The 24,524-nt window shown below is 45.1% G+C and overlaps 1 protein-coding gene across 40 annotated transcripts in view; it reads right to left on the reverse strand.

Annotated features, from left to right (window-relative positions):
• CACNA1C (calcium voltage-gated channel subunit alpha1 C) overlaps nt 1–24,524 on the reverse strand; it is a 753,388-nt gene that overhangs the window by 39,786 nt on the left and 689,078 nt on the right. For 32 of the 40 annotated variants that reach the window (XM_045061160.1, XM_045061161.1, XM_045061174.1 and 29 more), the window contains 4 exons: nt 14,113–14,145; nt 10,689–10,817; nt 8,132–8,197; nt 6,479–6,570 (listed from right to left, as the gene is read on the reverse strand). In XM_045061160.1, coding sequence (XP_044917095.1) covers nt 6,479–6,570; nt 8,132–8,197; nt 10,689–10,817; nt 14,113–14,145 — 320 coding nt within the window. The remainder of the gene's footprint in view (nt 1–6,478; nt 6,571–8,131; nt 8,198–10,688; nt 10,818–14,112; nt 14,146–24,524) is intronic. The other 8 variants (XM_045061169.1, XM_045061168.1, XM_045061170.1 and 5 more) reach the window with 1 other exon arrangement.

The raw sequence follows: 24,524 nt of genomic DNA on the forward strand, positions 1-24,524 counted from the left end.
TTTTTTTCATCATATGAGGACACAGCAATAAGGTGGCTGTCTGTAGGCCAGGAAGAGGGCTCACACCAGGAACTGAATTGACTGGGACCTTGATCTCAGACTTCTAGCTTCCAGATGTGTGAGAAAGAAATGTCTGTTGTTTAAGCCACTCATTTCATATTTTGTTAAAGTAGGCTGACCAAACTAATAATTTCCAGTACAGGAAAGTGATTGTTTTCTTTTGTTAATCTTCCACTTTACTGATTCTATTAATTGTTATAAGGTTTTTGAGTTGATTTGCTTGTTTTTTCTACCTGGATTAGACTGTTGTTTGCCAACAATGACAGTTATGTCTACACGTTTTCATATTTATACTTCTTGCTTTTTTCCCCTTTCTTAATACATAAGGTAGTAGCCTTATTTAGCTTTATGGAATGACTAAATGGAATGACTGAGGAGGTGTTTCTACCTTTTTCTGTTCCTGAAAAGTTTATGTAACATAGGGATGATCTATTCTTTGATATTTTGGTAGACATCACACACAAAAATACTGGATCTTGGGACTTTTTGAGGACTAAAACTTTGACTACCTTTTCAATTTCTATTGTGACTAATTAAACAAAATTTCCTCTTAAGATAATTTTGTGATTTATATTTTCCTATATAAAAGTGCCTACTGGATTTTCAAGTATTTGACATAAATTTGTTCATATTTTATCATTCTGAAAATCTCTTGCATATCTATAATTGTATTTCTTTTCTTATTCTTGATGTGTCTTTTTAAAAAAATTAGATTTGATGAAGTTTTGTCTATTCACTGGTATTTTCAAAGACTTAGTTTTAGGGTCTATTGATAAATATTTTTGTTTCATGTTTTATTAATTTCTGCTTTTATTTTAATAAGTGAGTTATTTCATATTTAGGGGTTATTTTGCTATTCTTTTTCCATCCATTGTTTTGGTTATTATAAATTTGTAAAATAAAATTTTGGCTTTGAAATTTTCTTTGGTATTGATTGATACGTCTTATAAATTTAAGATGTACTGCTCTCATTTTTCATTTCTAAGAAGTATGTAAGCTTCAGCTTTGAGTTATTTAGATTAGTGACTCAAAACATTTACATGAATAGATTTTGGAGGGACTACTGATTTTGTGGTTAATTTATAATTTTTGCTGTATTGGAGTCAGGGGAAGTTTTACAATTTATTGAATTTTTCTTTGTGACTTAAATCTTGGCTAATTTTTGTGAATGTTTCTGGGTGCTTAAAAATAACTTTTTTTGGGGGGGCGCCTGGGTGGCTCAGTCGGTTAAGCATCCGACTTCAGCCAGGTCACGACCTTGCGGTCCGTGAGTTCAAGCCCCGCGTCAGAGCCTGGAGCCTGTTTCCGATTCTGTGTCTCCCTCTCTCTCTGCCCCTCCCCCGTTCATGCTCTGTCTCTCTGTCCCAAAAATAAACGTTGAAAAAAAAATTAAAAAAAAATAACTTTTTTTTTTGCAATTTATTAAGTACAAATTTATTACATTAAATTTGTCAGTTGTGTGTTTTTTGAATTTTAATTAATTAATTAAAAATTAAATATTTATTTTTGAGATAGAGAGAGCATGTGTGTGCATGCGTGCACAAGTGGGGGAGGGGTAGAGAGAAGGGGAGAGGATCCTAACCAGACTCTGTGCTGACAGAAGTGAGCCTGATGTGGGGCTCGAACTCACAAACTATGAGTGGCTGAAGTTGGACACTCAACCAACTGAATCACCCAGGTGTCCGTATCAATTGTGTTTTTAGATATTCTTTACCCTTTCTTTTATTTAGTTCTATTTGATCTGTCATTTTTGGCATATCTCCCATTGTGTGTATTTCTGTGTGTGTGTGTATGTGAGTGTTCATTTTTTCCTTATTATTCTATTAGTCTCATTGATATATTTCCAAATTATATTGTTAGGCTCATGTAGTTTTGTGATTATTATGTAATCTGGTGGATTATACCTTCTATCTATATCAAATATCCCTCTTTGTCTTATTTAGTGCCTTTCATTTGGAATTTTATTTCTTCTGATACTGTTATTACTACATCTATTTTTTTAAGCATTGTTCTTTTTCCATTCCTTTATTTTTATTTTCTTTAGATCATTTTATTTTACTATATTATAAACAGGCTACAGTTAGATTTCTTAAAACCAACATTAGAGTATCTTTTAATAGAGAAATTTAATTTTTAGTGATTATTAATCTTTGCTTTTATTCCTGCCATCTTGTTTTCTTTTCTAATTTTCTTTCCCTCCCTTCTCTCTCCTTCCTTCCTTCCTTCCCACCTTCCTTCCTCCTTCCTTCCTTTGCCTTTCCTTCCTTTTGTGGAATTGCTAAGGTTTTACTTGCTGATTTTTGCCCCCTTTAGTGATTTGGAATGTACACATTTCCATTTCTGTTTTTCTAATGGTTGACCTTCAAATATTTAACATATATATTTACACACTTTCCCCTGGCTGTGCATAGGGTTGAATAGCATCTTTTCCTTTCTACAACAAGAGAAGAATGTCAGCACACTTTCATGTTTCTTATTCTTCTACCACCTCATTCTTCTGACTTTGTTGAGATAATTTTAAGGTTTTTACTTGCAAATTGCTATTGAGGTTTTGGACATTTTCCCTTAACAGTTATTATTTCTTATTTAAAAATTTATTACAAAAATTTTCAACCATATACAAAAGTAGAATTTATAAAGAAACCCCAGGTACCCATCACCCAATCTTAACAATCCTCAATATTTTGCTGTGTGTGTTTCATATATCTCCCCCAAATTACCCTTCTCCCCTTTTCGCTGGAATATTTTATTTTATATTATTTTATTTTATTCTTTTGTATTTTGGATTCTCACCTTTTAAAAAAATTGAAGTAGCTGACACAGTGTTAACATTAGTTTCAGGTGCACAGCACAGTGATTCAACAAGTCTATATGCTCTGCTCACTGCAAGTGTAGCCACCGTCTGTCACCATACAATACTAGTATAGTACCACTGACTATATTCCCTATACCGCACCTTTTATCTCTGTGATGGAATAGTTTAAAGCAAATCCCAAACTTCATGTAATATCATTATTATCAACCCTAAATATTTCAATATGCATCTAAAAAATAAAATGATAACTTTATGTAACCACAATATAATTATTACACTTAAAAATTAATAATTCTTTAATAACTAATACCTCCCTTAACAACTATTTAGATTTAATATAAGGTTTATAATTTCTTTGTTCATAACTCATAACTATAAACTTCATGGCTTCTTTACTAATATTACTCTGTTCATTCTATTTGTTAGATTAATTTTTCATTCTGTGGAAGTTCATCCTTGTGTAGTTGTTTCAGAGAAGGTTTATGTGAGGGAGTAAACTTTCTGGGTTCTTATGCTTTTGGAATCTATTTTGCTTTGTTACAGTGCTAATTAGGCTGCATTATAGGAGTCTAGGTCCAAAAGTACATTTTCTTCATAATATTGAATACATTATTCCTTTGTCCTCTAGTATGTACTTTTGCTAATACCAAGTATAATGAAAATTGGTATTTTTTCAATTTTAACTTGTTTTATTTTTTATTTTTTTAAATTTACATCCAAATTAGTTAGCATATAGTGCAACAATGATTTCAGGAGTAGATTCCTTAGTGCCCCTTACCCATTTAGCCCATCCCCCTTCCCACTACCCCTCCAGCAACCCTCAGTTTGTTCTCCATATTTATGAGTCTCTTCTGTTTTGTCCCCTCCCTGTTTTTATATTATTTTTGTTTCACTTCCCTTATGTTCATCTGTTTTATCTCTTAAAGTCCTCATATGAGTGAAGTCATATGATTTTTGTCTTTCTCTGACTAATTTCACTTAGCATAATACCGTCTAGTTCCATCCACGTAGTTGCAAATGGCAAGATTTCATTCTTTTTGATTGACAAATAATACCCCATTGTATACATATACCACATCTTCATCCATTCATCCATCGATGGACATTTGGGCTCTCCATATTTTGGCTATTGTTGATAGCGCTGCTATAAACATGGGGGTGCATGTGTCCCTTCGAAACAGCACACCTGTATCCCATGGATAAATGCCTAGTAGTGCAATTGCTGGGTCGTAGGGTAGTTCTATTTTTAGTTTTTTGAGGAACCTCCATACTGTTTTCCAGAGTGGCGGCACCAGCTTGCATTCCCGGGAATACTTTTGAAAGTATTTTTTTTTCTTAGGAAGCTTTAAGGATATTTTCTTTATTCTTGGTATTCTAAAACTTCATCATAATGTGTCTAAGGGACTTTTTGACAAACTTATTCTGCATTTAGTAGGCCATTTCAATCTGAAGGCTCAGATCTTTATATGAAATTTTCTTTGATCATTCCTTCATTTCCTTCTCTCCATTCCTTCTGTCTTTTCTAGCTGAATTTGTATGAGAAAGATGGGATTTTCAGTTCTATCCTCCATGTGTTAATTTTTATTTTATATTTTCAGTTTTTTTGTCCCTTTGGCTGTGTACTAAGAGAATCCTGGTTTGACCTTTCAGCTCAGTACCTCATTCTTTAGCTGTGCCCATTTTCTGAATATTTCAACAACTGTATGTTTTTTTGAGTTCTTTCTTTAATTTGTTCTTATTAATAATGACTTCTCTGGGGTGCCTGGGTGGCTCAGTCACTTAAGCATCTGACTCTTGGTTTTGGCTCAGGTCATTATCTCACAGTTCGTGGGACTGAACCCAGAGCTGTCAGCACAGAGCCTGCTTCGGATTCTCTTTCTCTCTCTCTCCCAGCCCCTCCCCTGCTCTCTCTCTCTCAAAATAAATTAACTTAAAAAAAAAAAAACTTCTCCTCCTCCTTCTTAATTTAACAGATGTAATATGCTCTGCAATCTCTCTAAAGATATGAATTATATTTATTTTCAAATCTTTTAGCTTCATATATTCTTTTTCCTCCTCATGTGTTCATTCATCTGCTAATTGAGCATGGTGCCTTTCTTTATTGATACTAGTTTCCCCCCAATACTTTGGTATTATTATTGACTGTTATTTGTGCTTCAGAACCCAGTTCACAACTCTGTGGATCAAATTTTCATTAGAGAGACTCTTTGGAGATCATGGAAGAAAGAGAAGATGTGCTGTCAGGTGAGGTGGGAAGGTAGCATCTCTGAGGGTGGAGTTCCTTGTGGGGGGCCTGTTCTACTTCTCAGACCCTGTTCTACTTCTCAGACCCCAAAGCCCAGGGATGTGATGTTCAGTGCTGCTGCTTTCAGCTTGTGAGCATTAGCAAATGCTCTCCAAATACAGGTCCTTGAGGAGCTGGCCTGGTCATGGTCTCTCCTGTGCTGTGCACCTGTGGATCCAGGAAGTGCTCTCACTTTTTTCACAGGCCACACATTGTTGGGAAGGTGTTTTCTTCAGATCTTGTTCCTTTGTCAATTGAACCCCATCTGATTTCTTCCATTTAGAAATTCCTCAACATTCCTGGTTCAGTAACAGCACTCTTTCATGTCCCCCCCCAACCTTAGTATTGTTATGGGTTTATTCTTTTAAGAAATATCTTCTGTCATCAAGGGCTTTAGGACAGGAGGGGAGATAGACCCATGTGCTCAGTCTTATATCTGTGTTCAGCTCTGATATATAAATATGGCACAGGCTTAAGTGTTTTGATTTAATACATTTTGAGCAATAATGATACTTGAGCTTGGATGTGGGGAAAGGATTTGATAGAACTTGGTGAAAGTGATGCTGTCTGATAGATCTCTGGATTTTCTGGAAAGGGACCCCAGGGAATGGTAGAGAGCTCACTGCCTCTCCCAGGGCCATAATATGTAGAATATATGATCTGGAATGGACTTTAGAAGTCATCTGGTCCAGGGGATGGGGTAAATCATTCTCATCTGCCAGCCCTGGTCTAGATAGGGGCCCCAGAGTTCCAGGCTGTGAGGAACAGGAAACTGAGAAGGACCAAAGAGGTCATTAGGAGTCAGATGAGGAAGAAGTAGGTTGCAGCATAGACTCACTCACTCAGGAGCAGGCTGAGAAACACTCTTTTCTCCAGCTAGGCCTGAGGTGGTGGCCTTCCAAGAGGGGTGAAAGCTCATGGCTGGCTAAAATGAGGAGGAGACTAAGTTCATGAGGACATAATAACCCACTTCAGCAAATGACACTGACATTGGTATAGCTGTACTTGTTTGCAAGGGAGCTGAGACTCAGAGAAGTTAGGTGTCTTACACAGCGAATGTGTCACAATCTTGGCTTGAAGCCTGTTTGGCTTCCAAACCACAGTGCTTTCAGTATTAGACTTGTGACGACCTAGTGCTTTTGGGTGGTTACTAGCCAGTGACCAATGGGCAGCTCAGTGGAAAGTATTGCAAATAACAATGAAACAACAGATTTCTCTCCCTGCACAGTCCCCTGGAAGAGTTCCCTCTCATTCTGCATCCAGACCATAGGGCTGCATCATGTAGGTGTGTTTGTATGCATCTGTCCTCAGAGACTCACCTGAAGAGAAGGAGCACAGCTTGGGGGAAGGTCTGAAAGTTGTTGTTCCGGTTGATCTCTGTGGTGTCATTCAGGGCAATTTTCCCAAACACCTAAGCAGGGGGAGAGGAGAGTAAGTCAGTGCATGGTGGACACTCATTGTTCAATGGACTCTTTAGGGGTCACAGCTGACTGTGGGTCAATCCAGCCCATAGCTGAGCTGAGTCCCCTGACATGACCTGGGAGGGCCTCATGGAGGCAGGCACCTGCTGACCTATCCAGCTCCTGATCTCCATCCACCACACTGGGCAGGTGTAAGAGGAAAAGTACCCATTGGCCTTCCTGTGGGCCACTGGGAGTTGGGCTAAGAGCAAGTGGAAGCTGCAACCAGCACCCTGCTTTGTGTAGGGACAGAGGGTTCACTGGTCTTCTTCCCCTCCTCCTCCTCCTTCTGGCTGCAGATTCTTGAGAATATATATTTTTTCTCTTTCAAAAAACTTTATTGAGGAATAATTAACAAAGATAATTGTGTCTATTTAAAATGTACAATGTGGTGGTAATTTGATGTACAATGCAATGTAGAATTGTTACCAAGACCAAGATAATTAACACATCCATCATCTCACACAGTTAACACAGGTAACTTTTTTTTTTTTTTTTTTTGGTGTGGTGAGAATGCCTAGGATCTTGCAGCCGCTTGCAAGTGTCTAGCGCTGTGGTATTGATTACAGTCACTGCTAGGCCCTCAAGACTTACGCTTCTGGCCTCCTTTTCCTTGCCATTTCAGCCCAGATGCCCAAACACTCTTCCAAATTCAGTTCTTGGATTTCAGAGCAGTCTGGACTTGGGCAAGCTTAATTTATCCATGAAATTAGGGGCCTCCTTATTTTTATGACCATTTAAAGATATGACTATCCTAGAAGCTGCCACCGTTGGTGAGGGTTAAGGTAGCTCTTCTCATTTCAAAAGATTTCGGCCTAGGAAACTTGAGGTCTTTCTGCAAGGAATAAGTAGGAGAATCTTCCTTAGGGAGCTGCTGAGGAAAAGCTCCCTGCCAGTGTGAGTGCTAGGCTGTGGGAGCTCTCTGGAGCCCTGAGGAGAGGCCAGCTGGAGAATGCCACAGAGTGTGAGGGCACCTGTGAGGGGGCCCTTGAAACTGCTGCGTGTTTGATGGGGACAGCTTGCCCACCTGACTCCCTCCTTCCCTCCTCCTTCTTTGTTCCTTCACTCTTCCATTCCCTCTCTCCCTCCCTCTCAGTCATGAGCTTCTCCGTAATGATGCTGGGGTTGGGGGCTAGTTCTCAGGCCGGCAAACCTGGGCAAAGGGAGGGGTGCTGTCTGACACACCCTTAGTGTTGTTTCTTGGAAGGGCTGTCTCTACAGAGGCCCCTGGTGTTAATCTTGGAGTGTTTTTCCCTACCTGAGAGCAGAGGCCAGGCCTGGGGTGCAGGAGAGAGAAGTTGTGTACCGCACTTGGCCATTCATCCTCCTATCCATAAGGCTGCCATTTGAAAGGATGTTCTAATTCTTGTGACTTTCTTGTCTCAGAAGTGGAAGCAGAGGGAGGGACAGTCGGAGCAAGAGGGAGGTAGGAGGGAGGAGGTGTCCAGAAAGTGGGGCTGGGAGCTGGGAAGAGAAAGTAGAAGCAGAGGAGCAGCAGGAGAGCTGTCCTACCTGCATCCCGATCACTGCGTAGATGAAGAACAGCATCACTATCAGAAGGGCCACATAGGGCAAAGCCTGGAAGGAAGCACAGGATACAGGGCGTGAGACCAGCAGGGAGATGGCTGGCCAGATCCCTTCCCAGGGGGCACTGTGGCCTGGTTTTGGGAGGTGGCATTTCCCAGGGCCCACAGAAGTTCAGCGTATGGGGGAAGGTCTGAACCATGGCATTGACCTCCCATTTTCCCTTGGTTTCAATTGCCCGAGAAGCAGTGAGTGTGGTGTACTGAGAAAATCAGGCTGCAGAGTAAGGGAAATTGTATGATACTGCTTTAATAAAAACTATCAAGAATGAGCAGAAGTCCTCCAATTAGGCTCTATACAGCAAGGAGAAAGCCATGGAAGATACACACCAAGTTTTCCTGGGGAGGCATGGGGTGGAGGCAGGTTACACCCTTCCTTTCCGTAGCATGATGATCTACTAGTTGTAATAAAAACAATTACTAAGGAAAAACTTAAATAAAAGAAAGATCATGGGTTCAAATCCTATTTCTACCACTTTCTAGCCATAGGAGCTGGGCTATATTACTTAACCTCTCAGAGCCTCAGTTTCCTCTTCTGAGGAAGGAGAAGAATGAAGAATTACCTCTTAGGGGTTTTGTGGAGTTTAAATGATTTAAGGTTTACAAAATGCTTAATGTAATGCCTTCCACATTGTTGGGTCCCATATATTTTATTCACTCAATGTTTATTGCCTGGCAGCTCAGACAACTTCATTTTCCAGAGTCTCTGCTGCTTCTCTGGGGGAGAGTGGGAGAGGCCTCCTGGGGCTCAGGGCTGACTCTGGAATCCAGGAGATTTCAACAATCTGGGAAATGCCTTGCCAGGTGCCCACACACCACTAGATGGCATTGCAAGATCACACGAATGCTTTTTCTGTCAGGTCAGAGCTCCTGATCCACGTTCAAGCCACACAGTTAGCCCTGTCTGTTGCTTTTTCCTTGCCCAGAGAAATGTGTATGGCCTGTATAATCATCATAGCTGTGGGACCCTAGGGGTGCACCCACCGACAGGGCCAGCCACCAGTCCTGCTTCACCGGAACCCTCAGATTCCCAGGGAGTGGGCAAGGCATGGCACAGGTTGGGGGGAGGTGGGCTGGGGGTGGCAGGGAGGGCAGCTGCAGGCCATCATTAAGTGGGGAGCCAGCCTGGGGCTGGTGGGTGGACAGTTGGCTCTGAGGAGTGCAGCGAGGCTGATCCAGTCAAGGATCTCGGATGATGATTCCTAGGGCAGGAGGCTGCCTGGAAGGGTGTTTATTTATGCCTTTGGGATAGAATTCCAAAGCGAGGCAGGCACCTGCCTGGAGAACACTTTCCTCTGACTGCATCTTCTGTTACGGGCACGTTCAGATCAGGGATCCACTCCCATGCCCATCCCTGGGCTCAGACTGGCCATCGCATGGGACAAGGAAGGAATCCTTCAGTGCTGGGAAGACTGACAGTGGTGCTTCCATGGGCAGGGAGAAGCTGCCTTTGGTGCAGGGCTAAGGAAGCATGGCAGCACGTGCAGGGGCCCTACACTGTCATCTTCAAAAAATTCCAGTGGCCGGGGCGCCTGGGTGGCGCAGTCGGCTAAGCGTCCGACTTCAGCCGGGTCACGATCTCGCGGTCCGGGAGTTCGAGCCCCGCGTCAGGCTCTGGGCTGATGGCTCAGAGCCTGGAGCCTGTTTCCATATCTGTGTCTCCCTCTCTCTCTGCCCCTCCCCCGTTCATGCTGTGTCTCTCTCTCTGTCCCAAAAATAAATAAATGTTGAAAAAAAAAATTAAAAAAAAAAAATTCCAGTGGCCTCACAGAGTCTGCTGCTCTTTAACTTCAGACTTACATAAACCGTTGGCCAGGGGCGACCATTATTCTGCTTTCACAGATGGAAAATAAAGGCTGAGAAAAGAGAATTGATCCTATAGTTAGGCAACCCTGTGCCCCTGGGAGGGGACCATCTCTCCTTGAGTGGAGTGATACTGGGGTCTTGGAGAATTTGGCTAAGTCCACAAACAGGTATGGACAGCAGACACCACAGAAATGCCTACTGGGAGGCAGGTGACGGCCAGATCCTAAAAATGCCAAAAGTGGGAGGGCCATTGAGGTTATCAGATCATCTGGGCCCATGTTTTTCAAATTTTTTCCACCATAAAACCTCTTTGTGCAGTAAATTCTTGTGGAAAAATACGTAGATGAGAGAAGAAAGCAGAACCACTCAGCCTCCCCCTTAGCTCCCAGCCTTCTCTGCTCTGACTTTGGAGAAGTCTGGGGCTCCAGAGCTTGCTTTTGAAAACCACAAATCCAGCCCAATGACCTTATTATAGACAGGAGGAAATCAAGGGCAGAGCTGGCGAGCAGCAGTGTGAGCCCCACACTGGACCCCTAGGGGTGTTCTTTCCTGTGTAGCATCACCTCGCCTCCCACGCAGGGAGCCCAGGAGGAGATGGGCAGAGACCCTTGTGCAGCCCCACCTTTGGGGAGCTGAAGAGGCTCTTCTCCTTGCAGCCCGCTTAGGGTGGAGGTGGCTACCTGGAAGGACTTGATGAAGGTCCACAGCAGGGTCCGGATGCCCTCCCCACGGCTTAGCAGCTTGACCAGTCGCATGACCCGGAAGAGGCGGAAGAAGGTGATGGAGATGCGGGAGTTCTCCTCTGCGTTCTGGAATCCATCGGCAATAGGAGGTGGTAGTTAACACAGCAACAAAGAGGGGAGGGGCAAGAACGAGGTGGGCCCTGCTCTGAGCAACACAGCCCTTGGTTGGGGTGGAGGCAGGCAGGGAAGGGTTAGCTGCACTAGATTCTCTCCACTGGGTCACAGATGGGAGACCAGCTGCTCACCTTTTCCAGGTAGACAACTCAGGCCTGAGGTCTCTGCAGAGCCAAGTTGTGCCCAGGCCCCTGAGCCCATAACCCTATCTGTTCTCCTCTTTTGCCCTTTAGTCCTAATTCTTAACCCCCTAGGTGAAGTAACAGAAGATTCCATAAGGAACTTCCATATGCTTTGAAATCTCCTAGGCTGAGAGCTAGCTGTCTTGGTGCATCCTGCCTCTGCTGAATGCTGAGGAAGCAGCCCAGCCTCTTTCTTGTCTGGCTTGGCTGGGGGACGTGCATCTGGAGCGGGATGTGGCTCTGTGCAAGGTGGTTGGGCGGGTCAGGTCATGGCCTCCATCCCAGACCCCGAATGATTGTACTGGGGGTCTTGGTGGGCCGGGTGGGCTGACAGCAAACAGGATTGGAGTGCGTTGCCCACTGCAGGATCCTGTGCCCTGGCAGCTCGGGGTTCCAGAGCTCCTGTTGTGCTACCTCTTCCCACATGGCTACAGGGAAGGTAGGAATAGGGTTGCTGCTCAGTGCTCAGTGCTCTGATGGTGACTGTTTCCCAGCCCTTGCCTCCCCTTGGGCTCTGAAGCTGTTCTACTCCCCTCTGCCCTGGGGCTTCTAAGAGGCCCTAACCCTCTCCAGGCTGTAGGAGACCCTAGAAGCGGTGGGGAGCACAGGCAGGGTGAGGTGGGGGGGTAGTCCCTCAAAGTGAGCCCTAAAGTCCATGCCCCCATATGAGAGGACCAAGGGGTTCTGCTTAGGGCAGATCATCTCCTCAGGGGAGTTCTGAAGCTTGAGGGCAAGGGGAAGGTGAAGTAGGACAGAATCCAGGCCAAGGCAAGTGGAAGCAGGAATATGGTGTTGCTGGGGGTCTGCTGGCTAGCAGGGCGAGCCTGTTGGACCTGGAGGGGCCTGGGGCTGGGGCACGTGCCTGCCCAGGGCTCAGGGGCAATACAGGCTGCCCTGTCACACTCTGCCTCCAGACCTAAGAACAACATGGACTGATCCCTGGCCCTCTTGCCCACACCGGCCAGAGAGCCAGTGGTGGCAGTCCCTTGGGAGCCACTTGCCTGTTCCCCAGAGCTAGTGCAGCTCACCCAACCCTGTCAGCACCAGGAGAGAATGGACCTTTGGGCTTCCTGTTACTGCTCCTGTCCTGTGCCTCCCTCAAGGGAGGAGGAGTCTCCAGTCATTGGATCTGTGTCTGCCCTCCCCATTCTTGATTCACCTTTCTGCTTTCTTTTTAGTCCTTTCCAGGCCAGATCCTGACAACATCCACACCTTGTCTGCACCCCTGCAAATCCTATTAGCACAAATGCCCTTTGTTCTAATCCCATGGTCTGCTGTCACTGACATGGCTGGTGGTTCCCGAGGCCACCCATCCTACTACTCCTGTTCAGCATGGGAGACCCACGAGGGTGGCAAAAACCTCAGAGGCAGCAGCTTACGTGTCGGCACACCCTCACTCTGCCCTGGGAAGGCTGCACAGAAACCATGTCCGAAGGGTCTCTCCTAGTTGTCTGCCTCTCCAGACAGGGGAGGAGTCACACTATTTCTTCTATTTTCAAACCACAGCTGCCTCAGATCCTGTCAGTGGGCCTGTTCCCCTTAGGCAGGGTGACCTGTGGGCATCTGGGGGCCTGCTCATGGGCTATCGCAGGACTCAGGATGGGACTCCTCATCCTGCCCCTGGGCCCTACCCTGCCTGTGTATTTTGAAGTCTTTGATGCCCTTAACCTCCACATTTCTATCACCCATGTATCTACTTGAAATTCTATTTTCTCTCCTTAAAAGGAGGTTGTGTTCCCCCAGAGGAGAAGGCAGAGGAGGCTTGGGGTTTTATAACTCAGCTGTCAGTTCCACTATGTTCGGGAAAGGAGAAAAAAGAAGAAAGAACAAGCTTACATGGGGAACTTCAGCTCTGAGTGTCAAGAGTTTGAGAAGCTGGTGCTACAGGGGCATCTGGATCCAATAAGTTAAAAAATAAAAGTCAAGCTTGCAGTTTGAATTCCATGTTGGGTTCACCACCCTCCCCGGTCCCCACAAGTAGCTATAGTTTCCTAACACTCTAGAAGGAGGAGAAGCACATTTCCATGTAGACACAAAAACGTCCTCTAAGAAGCCAAATGACACTGCTGGGAAGAAGCAGACCCCAGTGGCTGCCTCTGTGAAGTAGGGTACAACATCCAGTCTCAGCCTTTCCCTGGCAGCCTTCCAGCCAGCCTGGGATGGGCTGTGTTAGGAGACACCACCGGCCGGCCCAATCTTGCCCCCATTCTGCTGACTTTCAGGGAATTGACCTACTCACTCGTCCTTTTAAAAACTCACACTTGGCTCAGTTTTAAAACATGTGATGGCAGCTTTTTGGAGAAGGTTGCTCCAAGGAGGCTTCAAGGTCACACCCAGTGGCATCTGTCACTTTAGGCAAAGTGAATCATAGACTCCTACATCAGGAGTGTTCCAATCAAACTACTGAGTTCGTTTTTCTGCTTGCAGCCTGCTGTAGAAAAGTGGGGATAGCCTAATTTTAATGAACTTCAGCAATTTAGAAAAATTCATGGGTATATTTGTTGGAGTGGTTGGATATTCAGCCATACTGTCAGTAATAAATTCCACCTTACACATTTTACTGTGGCCTTAAATACTGAGCACACAGGAGGCCAGATGTTACAGATACTGGATGATTAGTGGGAAGTCATCATCTGACTTTCTGTTATCCTTCTCTTTCCTCTGGAGGCCCTTACCATGGTGCTTATGGGTGCCCTGCACAAATTTCCCACATCAGATTAAGGCTAGAGACTCAGCCGGTGGAGTCCTCAGAATGTTTAACAGGAAATGGCCCTTGGGTCCAATTCTCTCCCGGTGGCTCATTAGATGGTCAAGATCACAGTGAATTATCACCCGGAGAAAAGCTCAGGGAGGGAAAAGAACACCATTACAGAAACAGCACTTCACAGCTCACACATGACCAGGCAGGAGAGGGCAGGACAGACACGACATGGTGGCTACATGCAACGGCAACAGGAGCGAGGCTGGGCTCCGAGAGACTCTGGGGACCGGGGTGGGGAGTGATGGTGGGGGTGTTAGAGGAGGGTCACAGAAGCTAACAGCGTGGTCAGGAGGGTCGGTCTTACCATAAAGGGAGAGCATTGGGTATGTTCAGCTGGCTTTAAAGAAAGGCAGATAGAGATAAGCTGTAATGAGTCTCCAACGAAGATGCCTGGTATTCTAGGTCTCGGCTAACACAGGAGCAACACCATGGCAGGGGAGGGCAAAAGGAAACAAGTGAAAGAAATACAAAGCATAGGCTGGGCAGGTTCTGGGACATCACTGTGAGTGAACTCTGCATAGGTGTGTCTCACATCTAGTGAGGACCCAAAGGCATTTTCTATTCAGGACCATTTCTGGGCACACATTAAATAATTCACACCCGTGGCAAATGAGTTCTTCCGAATTTTGTGCAGGAAGGTTTTGTTTTGTTTTTTGAAATGAGCTATGTCTCCTAAGATAACCTTTATGAACTTAGCTTACCCTGGGTGTTGCCAGCTGAAGGAGAAAGGCCTTGGTTATGCTTAGTGCACATCCCTGCCCAAACATACTTGAGCAGAGGAGTTCAAGGGTAATGGTCCTTCAAGTTTAGGGGAAAACTGAATTTTAGTTATCACTGAGGAGGATCTAAAGAGGTGGTCCTCAACCCCCCTGTAGTGGGGGTTGTCCTCAAGCTTAGGTTCAGGCAGGAGTTGGTCTTGCTTAGCTCCCAGTCTATAGGTGTAGAGCCTTGGCCATAATGAATGTTTTTTACATTTTGAAGACTTGCACACAATTTAGGATACTATTATTAACCCTCAAAAAAGCTGTTCTTATGGGTCTGACTGCTGAGTTCATTTTAGGGGAGGAGCTGAGGAAATTGGCCATTGGTGAGTATCCCATTGCAACCCCCAGTTCCTTGAGCTTGTATCCAGGAAGATGCCCCTACTCTTTGGGCCCCAGAGCTAAGCCCCTGATGGATCCTGACCATCTGAGCTGTTAACTCTTTCTAGAAGGTCATGACTTTGCTTTTACCCTCCACTTTCAGATGGTTGCTCTTGTGTTTCTGTTTTTAAGGTACAAACAAGGAAACATGTAATGGAATTTTTGAAGGATGGAAATGTGCACAACTAGACATTTACTTGCAGACTGAAAATACTTCTTTGGTAACAGATTTCTCAGCAAATTACTTTTTTTTTCCTATAGCAAATTGTTAAGATGTCCTTTTTTAGGAATGGTGGAGAGAAAGGGTGAGGCAAGGGAAAAGAAGGGAAGGGACACCTCTCTAGTCATTTACAGAGTGCATTCTAGATCTTGCTTTCTGCTTCATGAGGAATACCAGCTGCCAGGTCAGTTGACAGGCCTGGAGGCTGTGGGGTCACTAGAATTTAGCTAGCAGGATGAGATAGAACATAGAAACAGACACACACAGACACTGACAGACAGACAGACAGACAGACACACACACACACACACAGAAGTAATATCAAGCAGCTTGACTGCTTGTGTTCCTGTGTTAATGAATAAGAAGTTCTGTGTTTCTAGAGCTATAATGGAGAAGGGAGTGTGAGTCAGACAGAGGTAAATCTACACTACATGTAATGCCAGGGCATTAGATAGAGTTCCCATAGGAGACATGGGCCATTGTTCTCCTCTTGGATCCACCCTGAAAACCACCAAAGCTACCATTACTCCTAAGATCCCTGAGAAAACCTTAAGCATCTTCTGGGTCAATCCTATCCTGAACAGGACCAGAATGGAGACAATTTAGAGAACATATCTGGGTCATGTGGCCCTAATGAGTTAACCCCCAGCCATGAAAAATTTTAACCATTTTTCTTACTTCTTAAACATTCAGAATCCCACATGTGGGATTTTAAAATGTATTAACTGTGTATTTCCTTGTTGCTTTTTAGCTTTTCACAGCTCTCATTGAATGAAGATCTCATGTATTTAAGTCATATTTTACTTCAAGATTTAGCTTTGAGTATGTTCTAATCACCTTGATTGTATCTTATTATTTTAAAAATATGTATTGGGGCGCCTGGGTGCGCAGTCGGTTAAGCGTCTGACTTCAGCCAGGTCACGATCTCGCGGTCCGTGAGTTCGAGCCCTGCGTCGGGCTCTGGGCTGATGGCTCGGAGCCTGGAGCCTGTTTCCGATTCTGTGTCTCCCTCTCTCTCTCTGCCCCTCCCCCGTTCATGCTCTGTCTCTCTCTGTCCCAAAAATAAATAAACGTTGAAAAAAAATTAAAAAAAAATGTATTAACTTAATAATACTTATGATACACCTCTATAATAGGGGGTAAGAAGTCAGGAGGAGCAATGAGAGAAGAAGGGAGAGGAAGGATGGGGCTCTCTGGGACTCCTATGTTGGGTCCCCAGCCCAGGTAATGATAGCTCTCCTAAGGGTCTCACTTTGGGAGAATCTGAAGACTCATTTTAATTTGGAGATTAATTTTTTTCTTGGGTGTTAAGCTATGCTATTCAGAGGGCACTTTTGACCTACGGGAGTGGTGTTTGTCAATGTCTCATATAAGCCTATTCTTATTTGAAGAACTATGTTTTTAAGATCCAGGGTCTCAAAAAAAAACTAACCACTCATAATAAGAAAGCAATCATTGGGTGATTTCTAAGTGGAAATAGGAAGAAGCTTGAGATACAGCCCTCGCCCTCACAGAGCCCACAGTACACTGACATAGTGCCAACCCCCTAAGGACATTTCCTAGATGATCTTGTGTAGTCATTCCAGTCTTTGGTACCCTTGCTTAGCTGTAAGTGGAATCTCTTGGTGAGCTAGAAGGGGAGATTGGACCCACTGGGTTTGGGCACCTGCACCTCTAGCCCAGAGCCATGTTTGTGCTGTTTGCCACTCTGTGATTCCCTGGTATACTGCCCTGAAAGGTCACCTAGCAATAGTTCTACTTTTTGAACTAAATTCGGAATTGTTTGATGGCCTGGAGTACTTATGCCATTCGTCTTTGACCCTTTCCCAGATCTGCTCCCAGTTCCCCTGAGTTAGTTTAGAGTTTCTCCATCTGTGGTCTTCCTGGGGAGGAAAAGGTGGAAAGACTCTGAAGACTTATGCCCCATGAGCCTGGAGACCCTTCTACAGTGAGCCAACAGAGCTGCTTATCTATTCTGAACATTGTGGCTGAGTTTTCCAGTGGCATTTTGTCCAGTAATGGTAGGCACTCAGCAGCCAATTATTTAATCTTTGTTTTCTAATGGTCTGGTAATTTTCAAGGGTTTTAAAGATATTGGTCAATTAACTTAATTTGTTCATACAATTGGTAGAAATGAAATAAAGTTATTATTCAATTGGTGAGGCAGAGGTGGAATATTTTCATAAAGAATCCTGGCTAGTGGTTCCAGCTAACAGGTTAAGGGCAAATAGAAAGGAAACTCATGTACTTTGTTTAGTGTATTTATGCAGATTACCTAGGTTTTGTATACCTGGAAATGATGATATGAGTGGCACTGGACAGCAAATAGGAGCTATTTTTTGGAAAACTGTCTTTCTGAATCAAGCTCAGGATCAAATTAGAAGTTATCACCTCAGTGGATGAAGTCTTGGTTCTGGAATGTCTTCCCTGCTCCTTTTCACTGGGGTACCATCTTTAGACCATGCATGCGTAGGATACTGAAGAGTGAAACTCAGGGAATACCAGAGGCTGATAAGGAGAGGATTCTCCTAGATGGAGATTTTTCCAAAAGGATGAAGGGGAGAATCAGTGGAACGTGTCTCCCAATTGTTAACATTACATAGTCAGTCTCTCTGAAGAACTAAAAGGTTGTTGAAAATACCTCTTAGCCATATAAAAGGGGAGTGTTTCTTTTCTCAACACAGCAAGGAGGTAAGGACTACTAGGGATTAGAAACTGGGCAGTAGATATCTAGGCTGGAGTACCCAATAAAGCTGTATTCCAGGATATTTTCTTGAGATCAGGCCATTACAGAATGAAATCGTGCCATTTGCAGCAACGTGGATGGAGTCATTACAGAGCATTTTAAAGAGATAAGCCCCTGCTGCACTTCTCTGGACATGCTGACTTTGAAAGGTGCAGATTACTTTCTGATTCCCTCCAGGGAAGGTTGGCTCTTGGCTAAGTCATGCACAGGCCCCACAGAAGAGGAATGCACCATCCCAGTGGCCGCCATTGAGACAATGGTTATAATATCAGTTGCTAAAATTTTACATTCCTCTGAAACATGAGTCAAAAGCAATGCCACCGGAGCATGTGTCAGAACTGTTGCTTTTTTTTTTTTTTTTAAGTATCTCTTGTCCAGAGCTTAGGGAGTGGATCTAATATAAGTTCCATTTCAGACCACCTGAAAGTCTGGGTCCAGCTGACACCCTCCCTACCTCCCAAGCTCTGCTCTCTGCTTCTCTCTATTCACTGTCTCTAATCTCATCTTAATTTGATCTGCAAGACAGGATAGCTGGTTCAGTTGTAAGAGAGTCATGGGATGGTGGAAAGCAGAGGGATTGAGGTTTTGTTGGTGATACTCTAGTTAATCTAAGTTGGGAGGACAATCATCAGGTTGGTACAGGCAGGGATGACTGGAAATAGCAGGAGTCAGGGGCCTCTAGAGATATTTGACACCACCTTCACAGTCAGGAGCCAGCAAATGTAGGTTAAGGCAGAAGAGTCTTCATTATCCTTTTTATCTCCTCTTTCAACCAGGAACTAAAGTGTGGCCCTGCAGATGTGGAGGTGGGAGATGCTAAAACTTAGAGCCACCAGAGATGGCAGCAAGGAAGGGAATTTTAAGGAGACCAAAGTAAAATATGTTTTAAACTGTAACCCTCTGAAGTTGAATGAAGAGCTTCTTTGCTAGGGAGATGTAAAGTTTAAGCACAAGTCAACTGGGATATATAGAAGCTGAGGGTAGCTGTCAATGGCTTTAAGATTTAATGGAAAATGAAGGAAATATGGGTTGTTGCAAGCAGTTCTCAAGCAGAATTTCCATTTTGGTTTGTGGAGGAGGTCTTTGGTCTTTAGAGATAGATCTGTGGAGGAGGGGTGCTAGGAAAAGGAAGAAGGGGTAATGACAAGGGAGGCAGAAACACTGGACAGAAAAGGGCAGGAAAAAATGAAAGGAAGCTCAAATATGAGGCAGTGGAGAGTGGAAAGAGCAGTCCCCCTTTCCCCCTTGTCTACCTCCACCATGTTGGAAACCTCCTGGCTTGTATCTGTTTCCCATTGTAAAATTCTAGCCAGAAGGAGAAGGGCCCTTCTTGAATCTTTGTGGTTACAGACACACAGTTGAAATGCCCCTTCAGGACTTCCTTTAAGGGATTCTTTGGAGAGGTACAGAGCATGGGGGTTGTTGGTTCCTGGCTCATTCTTTCTCTTCCTGTCTCTGTGTGCTAGGTTGCCGAGAGTGGACAGCTGAGACCCCTGTATCATTAGCTGCACAGTGGCTAGCTCATGTGGCTGGAAGCAGCTAAAGCCTCAGGAGTCATTGTGTTACTCACCTGCAGACTGATGGCTCGCCAGGTGCTATTACCTGCCAATAATTCATGCTAAACAAGACTAATTAAATTGTCAAGATAGTTTTATCTTCCCTTGGGAAGGACAGTCAATATCCTTCACTCAAGTAACAAAAGAAACCCATAAAGAATAAATGAATGAAATCAGTTTGTCAGCAGTGCTAACAACATCAAAGAATTCTATATATGAGAGAAAGAGAGAGAGAGAGAGAGAGAGGAGAACACAAGCCCAGCAGGACAGAGAAAACGGGAGACAGAGAACAAGAGTATGACAGAGAGAAAAGGTGCACTAAATATGAAGAGAAAATGGTATAAACTATGCTTTGGGGGGCCCTCATGGGCATTTTTGAACCTGCCTGAGGTATAGATCTCTCACATCCTCTGCTGGCTCATGGAATGTTCTAGATCCCTTTGCTTTAGAAACTTTCTGGCAACGACACCAACAGTAGCTTGCTAGCCTGTGGGAACTAATGTAAGAGACACTGGCAAGGCCCAGATGGTGGTCTGGCTAAACCAAGGGGTGTGTTGTGACAGCCTCCTTCCGCTCTTCTATTTTAGGGGAAAGGAGAGGGCTGTGTGTGGACAGAAAAGATGAGAATAGGGACGAAAGGAAAGGAAAGAAAATTAGAGGAAAAGAGAAAGTGAAGGGGTCTTGGTCAGAAGGCAGAGGGCAAGAGGAGCCTTGATGGGTTATAACTGCCAGAACACTCAGACTGTCCAACACAGGCTGAATGAAGGACCGAAACCAGGATTTCCATACAAAAGCAGGTTCCCACGGACTTCTCGAGTCAAGCCTGCAGGACGCCTCAAGGCAACAGCTTTGGGAAAACTTGCATACCAGGCTGATTTATCAGGCCTGACTTTCTATCACATCTGCCCTCATGGTACTCTGTGGTCCACTGCCTGCACAGCAAACCTCTCCTTGCAGAGGGCCAGGGACTTTCAAAATGGCTCTTCATTGCCAACTAGACTGCTGATAGATGCACTGCTAAATCTCTTGAGGGCTAACTTTATTTCCAAGCAGAGTAGAAAACTGCCTTTGTAGAGCAACTGGAGGGTGGAGGGTGGGGAATATGTTTTTCACCCAGATGTCATGTTCCTCAAAGTTTTATATTAGACACACTAGATTTCCAATTTTTAAGTTGAGCATTACTATCTTCTCTAAAGAGAAGGGTAACGTTACTTTTCAGAAGGTAGCTTACTGAGTCACTACTATCTTAGTATGAATTAGTATATTGGAAACAGGATACTTTGGTCGCATTAGTTTTGTATTGGTGCTGGGGGTGGTGCTGCAAGTGGGAAGAAGCTGGAAGGGAGATCCATGAGCAATAGAAGAAGGGATCCAGCAAAGGGAAATAGAGGTGTACAGAGATGTCAAGGATCAAGTCTGCCCCACCCAGTTTAGTCTGAGATCAATCTTGATTTAATCTACCTTAGAACCAGCTCTGGACTCACTGACCATTGTCATATAGACAAAGTCTGGTAATGCCACCAGCTGAGCCCCCTACACCAACACACCTGATTGGGAGTCAGGGGCCAGGTTGTGGGTTGGCCTTGCTATTAAAAAGTGGTGAGAATGAGCACGTTGTTTCCTGCCTCTGGCCCTCTGTGTCCTCATCTGAAACACTGGTATATCCCCAGGCTCTGCTGCACAGTAAATACTCCATGCACATGTGCGGAATATGTGGAGATGGGCTTGGGCCGAAGGTCTGCAAAGTCGTGTCCACTCCAACATTCTTGGACGAATCCACTGTCTGCCTCCACCCCTCATCATGGCTCTTGAGGGGCATCAGCCCTGTCCTTCTTGTGCCCATTCTGGCCCCTTCTCTGTTATGGTTGGGGGCAGGGAAAGGCAGACCAAGAGGGCCACCCCATGGAGGCACTGTGGGTTGAAGGATGGAGAGAGGGTTGAAGCGTGTGTGTGGAGCTCTCTGACTCATCCTGGAGGGGGTGGATGTGCAGCACACTCTTTCTCTATGACTCAGGATGACTCCTTTCCCTGTCATTGCAGACCCTGAAACCAGAGCAGGAATCAAACTTGCTTTATTGTTTTTATGGGAAACCAGTAAGAGACAGTTATTTGTCCCGTGGGTCTGTGGTGGGAAGGTACCACTGGCTTAAGGAGCCAGGGCAAGGAAGATTTGGGGCCAGCACCTAGAGGCTCCTGGGAGACATCCCTGGACACTCCCTGCAGTGGAGCCCCATCCCTCCCAGTCTTGTTACCACATTCTCCCTAGTGTCCCCCCCCTTCCCATTTCCTTCTCAAGCTGCAAGTGTCAAGTGAGCAAGGGTAGTGGGGGCTGATTTACACTTTGCCCTTTTCTCCTGAGCCCTATTAATCAGGGGCATCAGTCAGGAGTATGCAGACCTATCTGTCTAAGCATTCTCAGGGCAGCCTTGGCTCCCTTGGTCCAGCACTGGCAGCATCAATAGGCACAGAGAAGTTAGGCTGGGCAGCTCTGTGCCAGGTCACAGTGCTGGCAATGCACTGCATGAGGACCTGTGAGTGGCAGGGGCCCCTTGAGATGCCCAGGCAGTCTGGCTCAGGGATTTAGCCAACGAAAGTGCAGGAGTCGATTCTCTAATGGAAATGGATTTGAGATCCCAGTCTTGCCACCCATTAGCCATGTGATTTTGGGCAAACTATTCATCCTGTGTGAAGCTCGGTTTCCTCCTATGGAGACTAAGTGTTCTGAGGAGTTAATCTGACCATGTGCATAATGTCTTTAACATAGCCTGGCAAATACTCCTCCAAGAGAAGCCATCATTTCCCTCTTCCTCCTCCTCTTTTTCTGTCTCCACCTCACTCCTAATCAGCTAAGATCACAACTAGTACCATTGTTAATTAACTTGCTTTTCCTGTTCTGGTCATTTCTGTGGACTAGCACTTTGGCACCTAAACAAATCCTCCAGATTGTCTTCCCTCTGAGCCCCCCCAGAAGCCAGCCTTGTTTCCCCTCACACAATCTCTGTCCTGCTCCTTTCCCAGAAGGTCCCTTTAGGGCCTTCTCTCCAGAGAGTTTCCACGTGAGATCTGCCAAAGCCAAGTGAGCCAGTTCCCACAGGTCTTGGGAGCTTTATGAGGAGCACCCCTCTCGAATCTGCAAGGTGATGAAGGGAAATAAAAATGCCTCAAAGTATATCAGGAAAAGCCCAGTTCAGAATCGTGCAATGCTAGATCCCTCAGGTTGAGACCATCTCAACCTGCCACCTCACCACATGCATTCGAGGAACCCCAGAGAATGGGGTTAGTTGCTCTAAGTCACAGGGATTAATAGTGCCAGAGCTGAAAAGAGGACCCAGGCTTCTTAATTCACTGTTTGGGAATGTTTCTCTATATCCACAGTGCGAAGATCCCAGGCCCCTTAGCACTTTCTGTGGTGTAACAGTCTTTAAAATGCAGATTGGAAAAGAAGAGTGTTGGGCAAGGCTGTTGTCCCAGGCACCCAAGTTGATTCCAGTCTGGATGTTAGGGAGCAGTTTTTGATGCTCCAGGGTCTTCCATGAATAATCACAAGGGTTACCTCTTTAGGTTTCCCTCTGGAAAATATAATTTCAGACCCAAGAAATAAAGTAGTCCCAGAGGGATGCGCTGTTGCACTCTGCCCTCACAGGGCACACAGAGGAAGGGGCCTTAGGCAGAGAACAAGGTTAACTCATCAGGGAGGAGAGGGGCAATGGCTGGTGCCTAGGGAACTCAGCAGAACTCAGCGGAATTAGACAAAGTGGGGACTCACGATCTGCCTCTAGTAACGTCTGGTGTTTGTTCACAGGCATCTCCCAGAGAGAACAGAAATTCAACCACAGAGTGGCTGTGAGCACAGGGGTTTTGCCCTCTTCATGCCGGAGGCCCAAGCTCAGTCCTCGTCTTTCCTTTGCCTTTCTCCCTCTCTTGGTGCTCTTCACCACTGTTACAGCTTTGAATGGCATCTACATGCTGATGACTCCACGTCCTGACCCTAGACAATGTGCCCAACTGTCTACCTGACATCTCCACTGATGTCCTCACGGAGCTCCTGTCTTCCTCATGCAAGCATGCTTCACCTGCTGTCTTTCCCAGTTGATACTGACTCCATCCTCCCACTGCTGAGGCCCAGCCCCAGCCATCCTGGATGCCTCTTTCTCCCACACCCACACCCAGTCTGTCTGGAGACACTGTTCTATTTTCAAAACAGGTTGAGAATCTGACCATTTTTTTTACCACTTCTATTGTTGCTGCTTTGTCGCCAACTACCATCACCTTCTACTTGGATTACTGTGTTTACCTTCTAAGTGGTGTTTGGGCTTCCACTCTCGACTCCTATAGACAGCAAGGTGGTCCTTTGGAAATGCAAGTCAGATCATGGACAGCTCTTCTCAAAGGCACTGGTGTCTTCCCTTCTTACTCAGTGTAAAAGCCAAAATCTGGTCCCTGTCCAATCCTCTCTTTCTTCTTCTCCTCTGCTCAGTCTGCACCAGCCACAGGGGCTGCTCCTCCTGCCTGAAAGCTCCTCTCCCAGGTATCTGCATGGGTAACTCTGCACCTTCTTCACATGTTTGCTTTCTTCAGATGTCCCCTCCTCAGTGAAGCCCATCTTTTTAAGACAGCACCTGCCTTCACTGTTCCCCAGCACCTCTGATCCCCTTCAGTTGGCAGTTTTTTTCCAAAATACTTATCATTTGATACACTGTATGATGTTCCTATTTTCTGTACTTACAACACTGCTTATTGTCTGATAATTCCTCCAACCCTAGAATGCCAGCTCAAGAGCAACAGGCTTTGTTTTGCCCACTGATGTATCCTAGGTGCCTAAAATAGTACCTGACACACAGAAGGTGAGACAATAAACACAGTGAAGTGAGTGAATGATGGCTCCTGGGATTGGTGGAAAACCCATTTCCTGAGAGGGTAAGGCACCATGGCCTGTGTAGTGAAGGCAAGGAGGAAAGAGACAGTATTTGTGGGGAGATGAATATAAATGTGGGGAGTATTTGATGGCATTTAGGATAAATACAGGATTTAGTGAGGGGACCAAGAGCTGAT

This window comes from Felis catus, chromosome B4 (assembly GCF_018350175.1).
Source record: "Felis catus isolate Fca126 chromosome B4, F.catus_Fca126_mat1.0, whole genome shotgun sequence".
Classification (NCBI taxonomy): Eukaryota; Metazoa; Chordata; class Mammalia; order Carnivora; family Felidae; genus Felis; species Felis catus.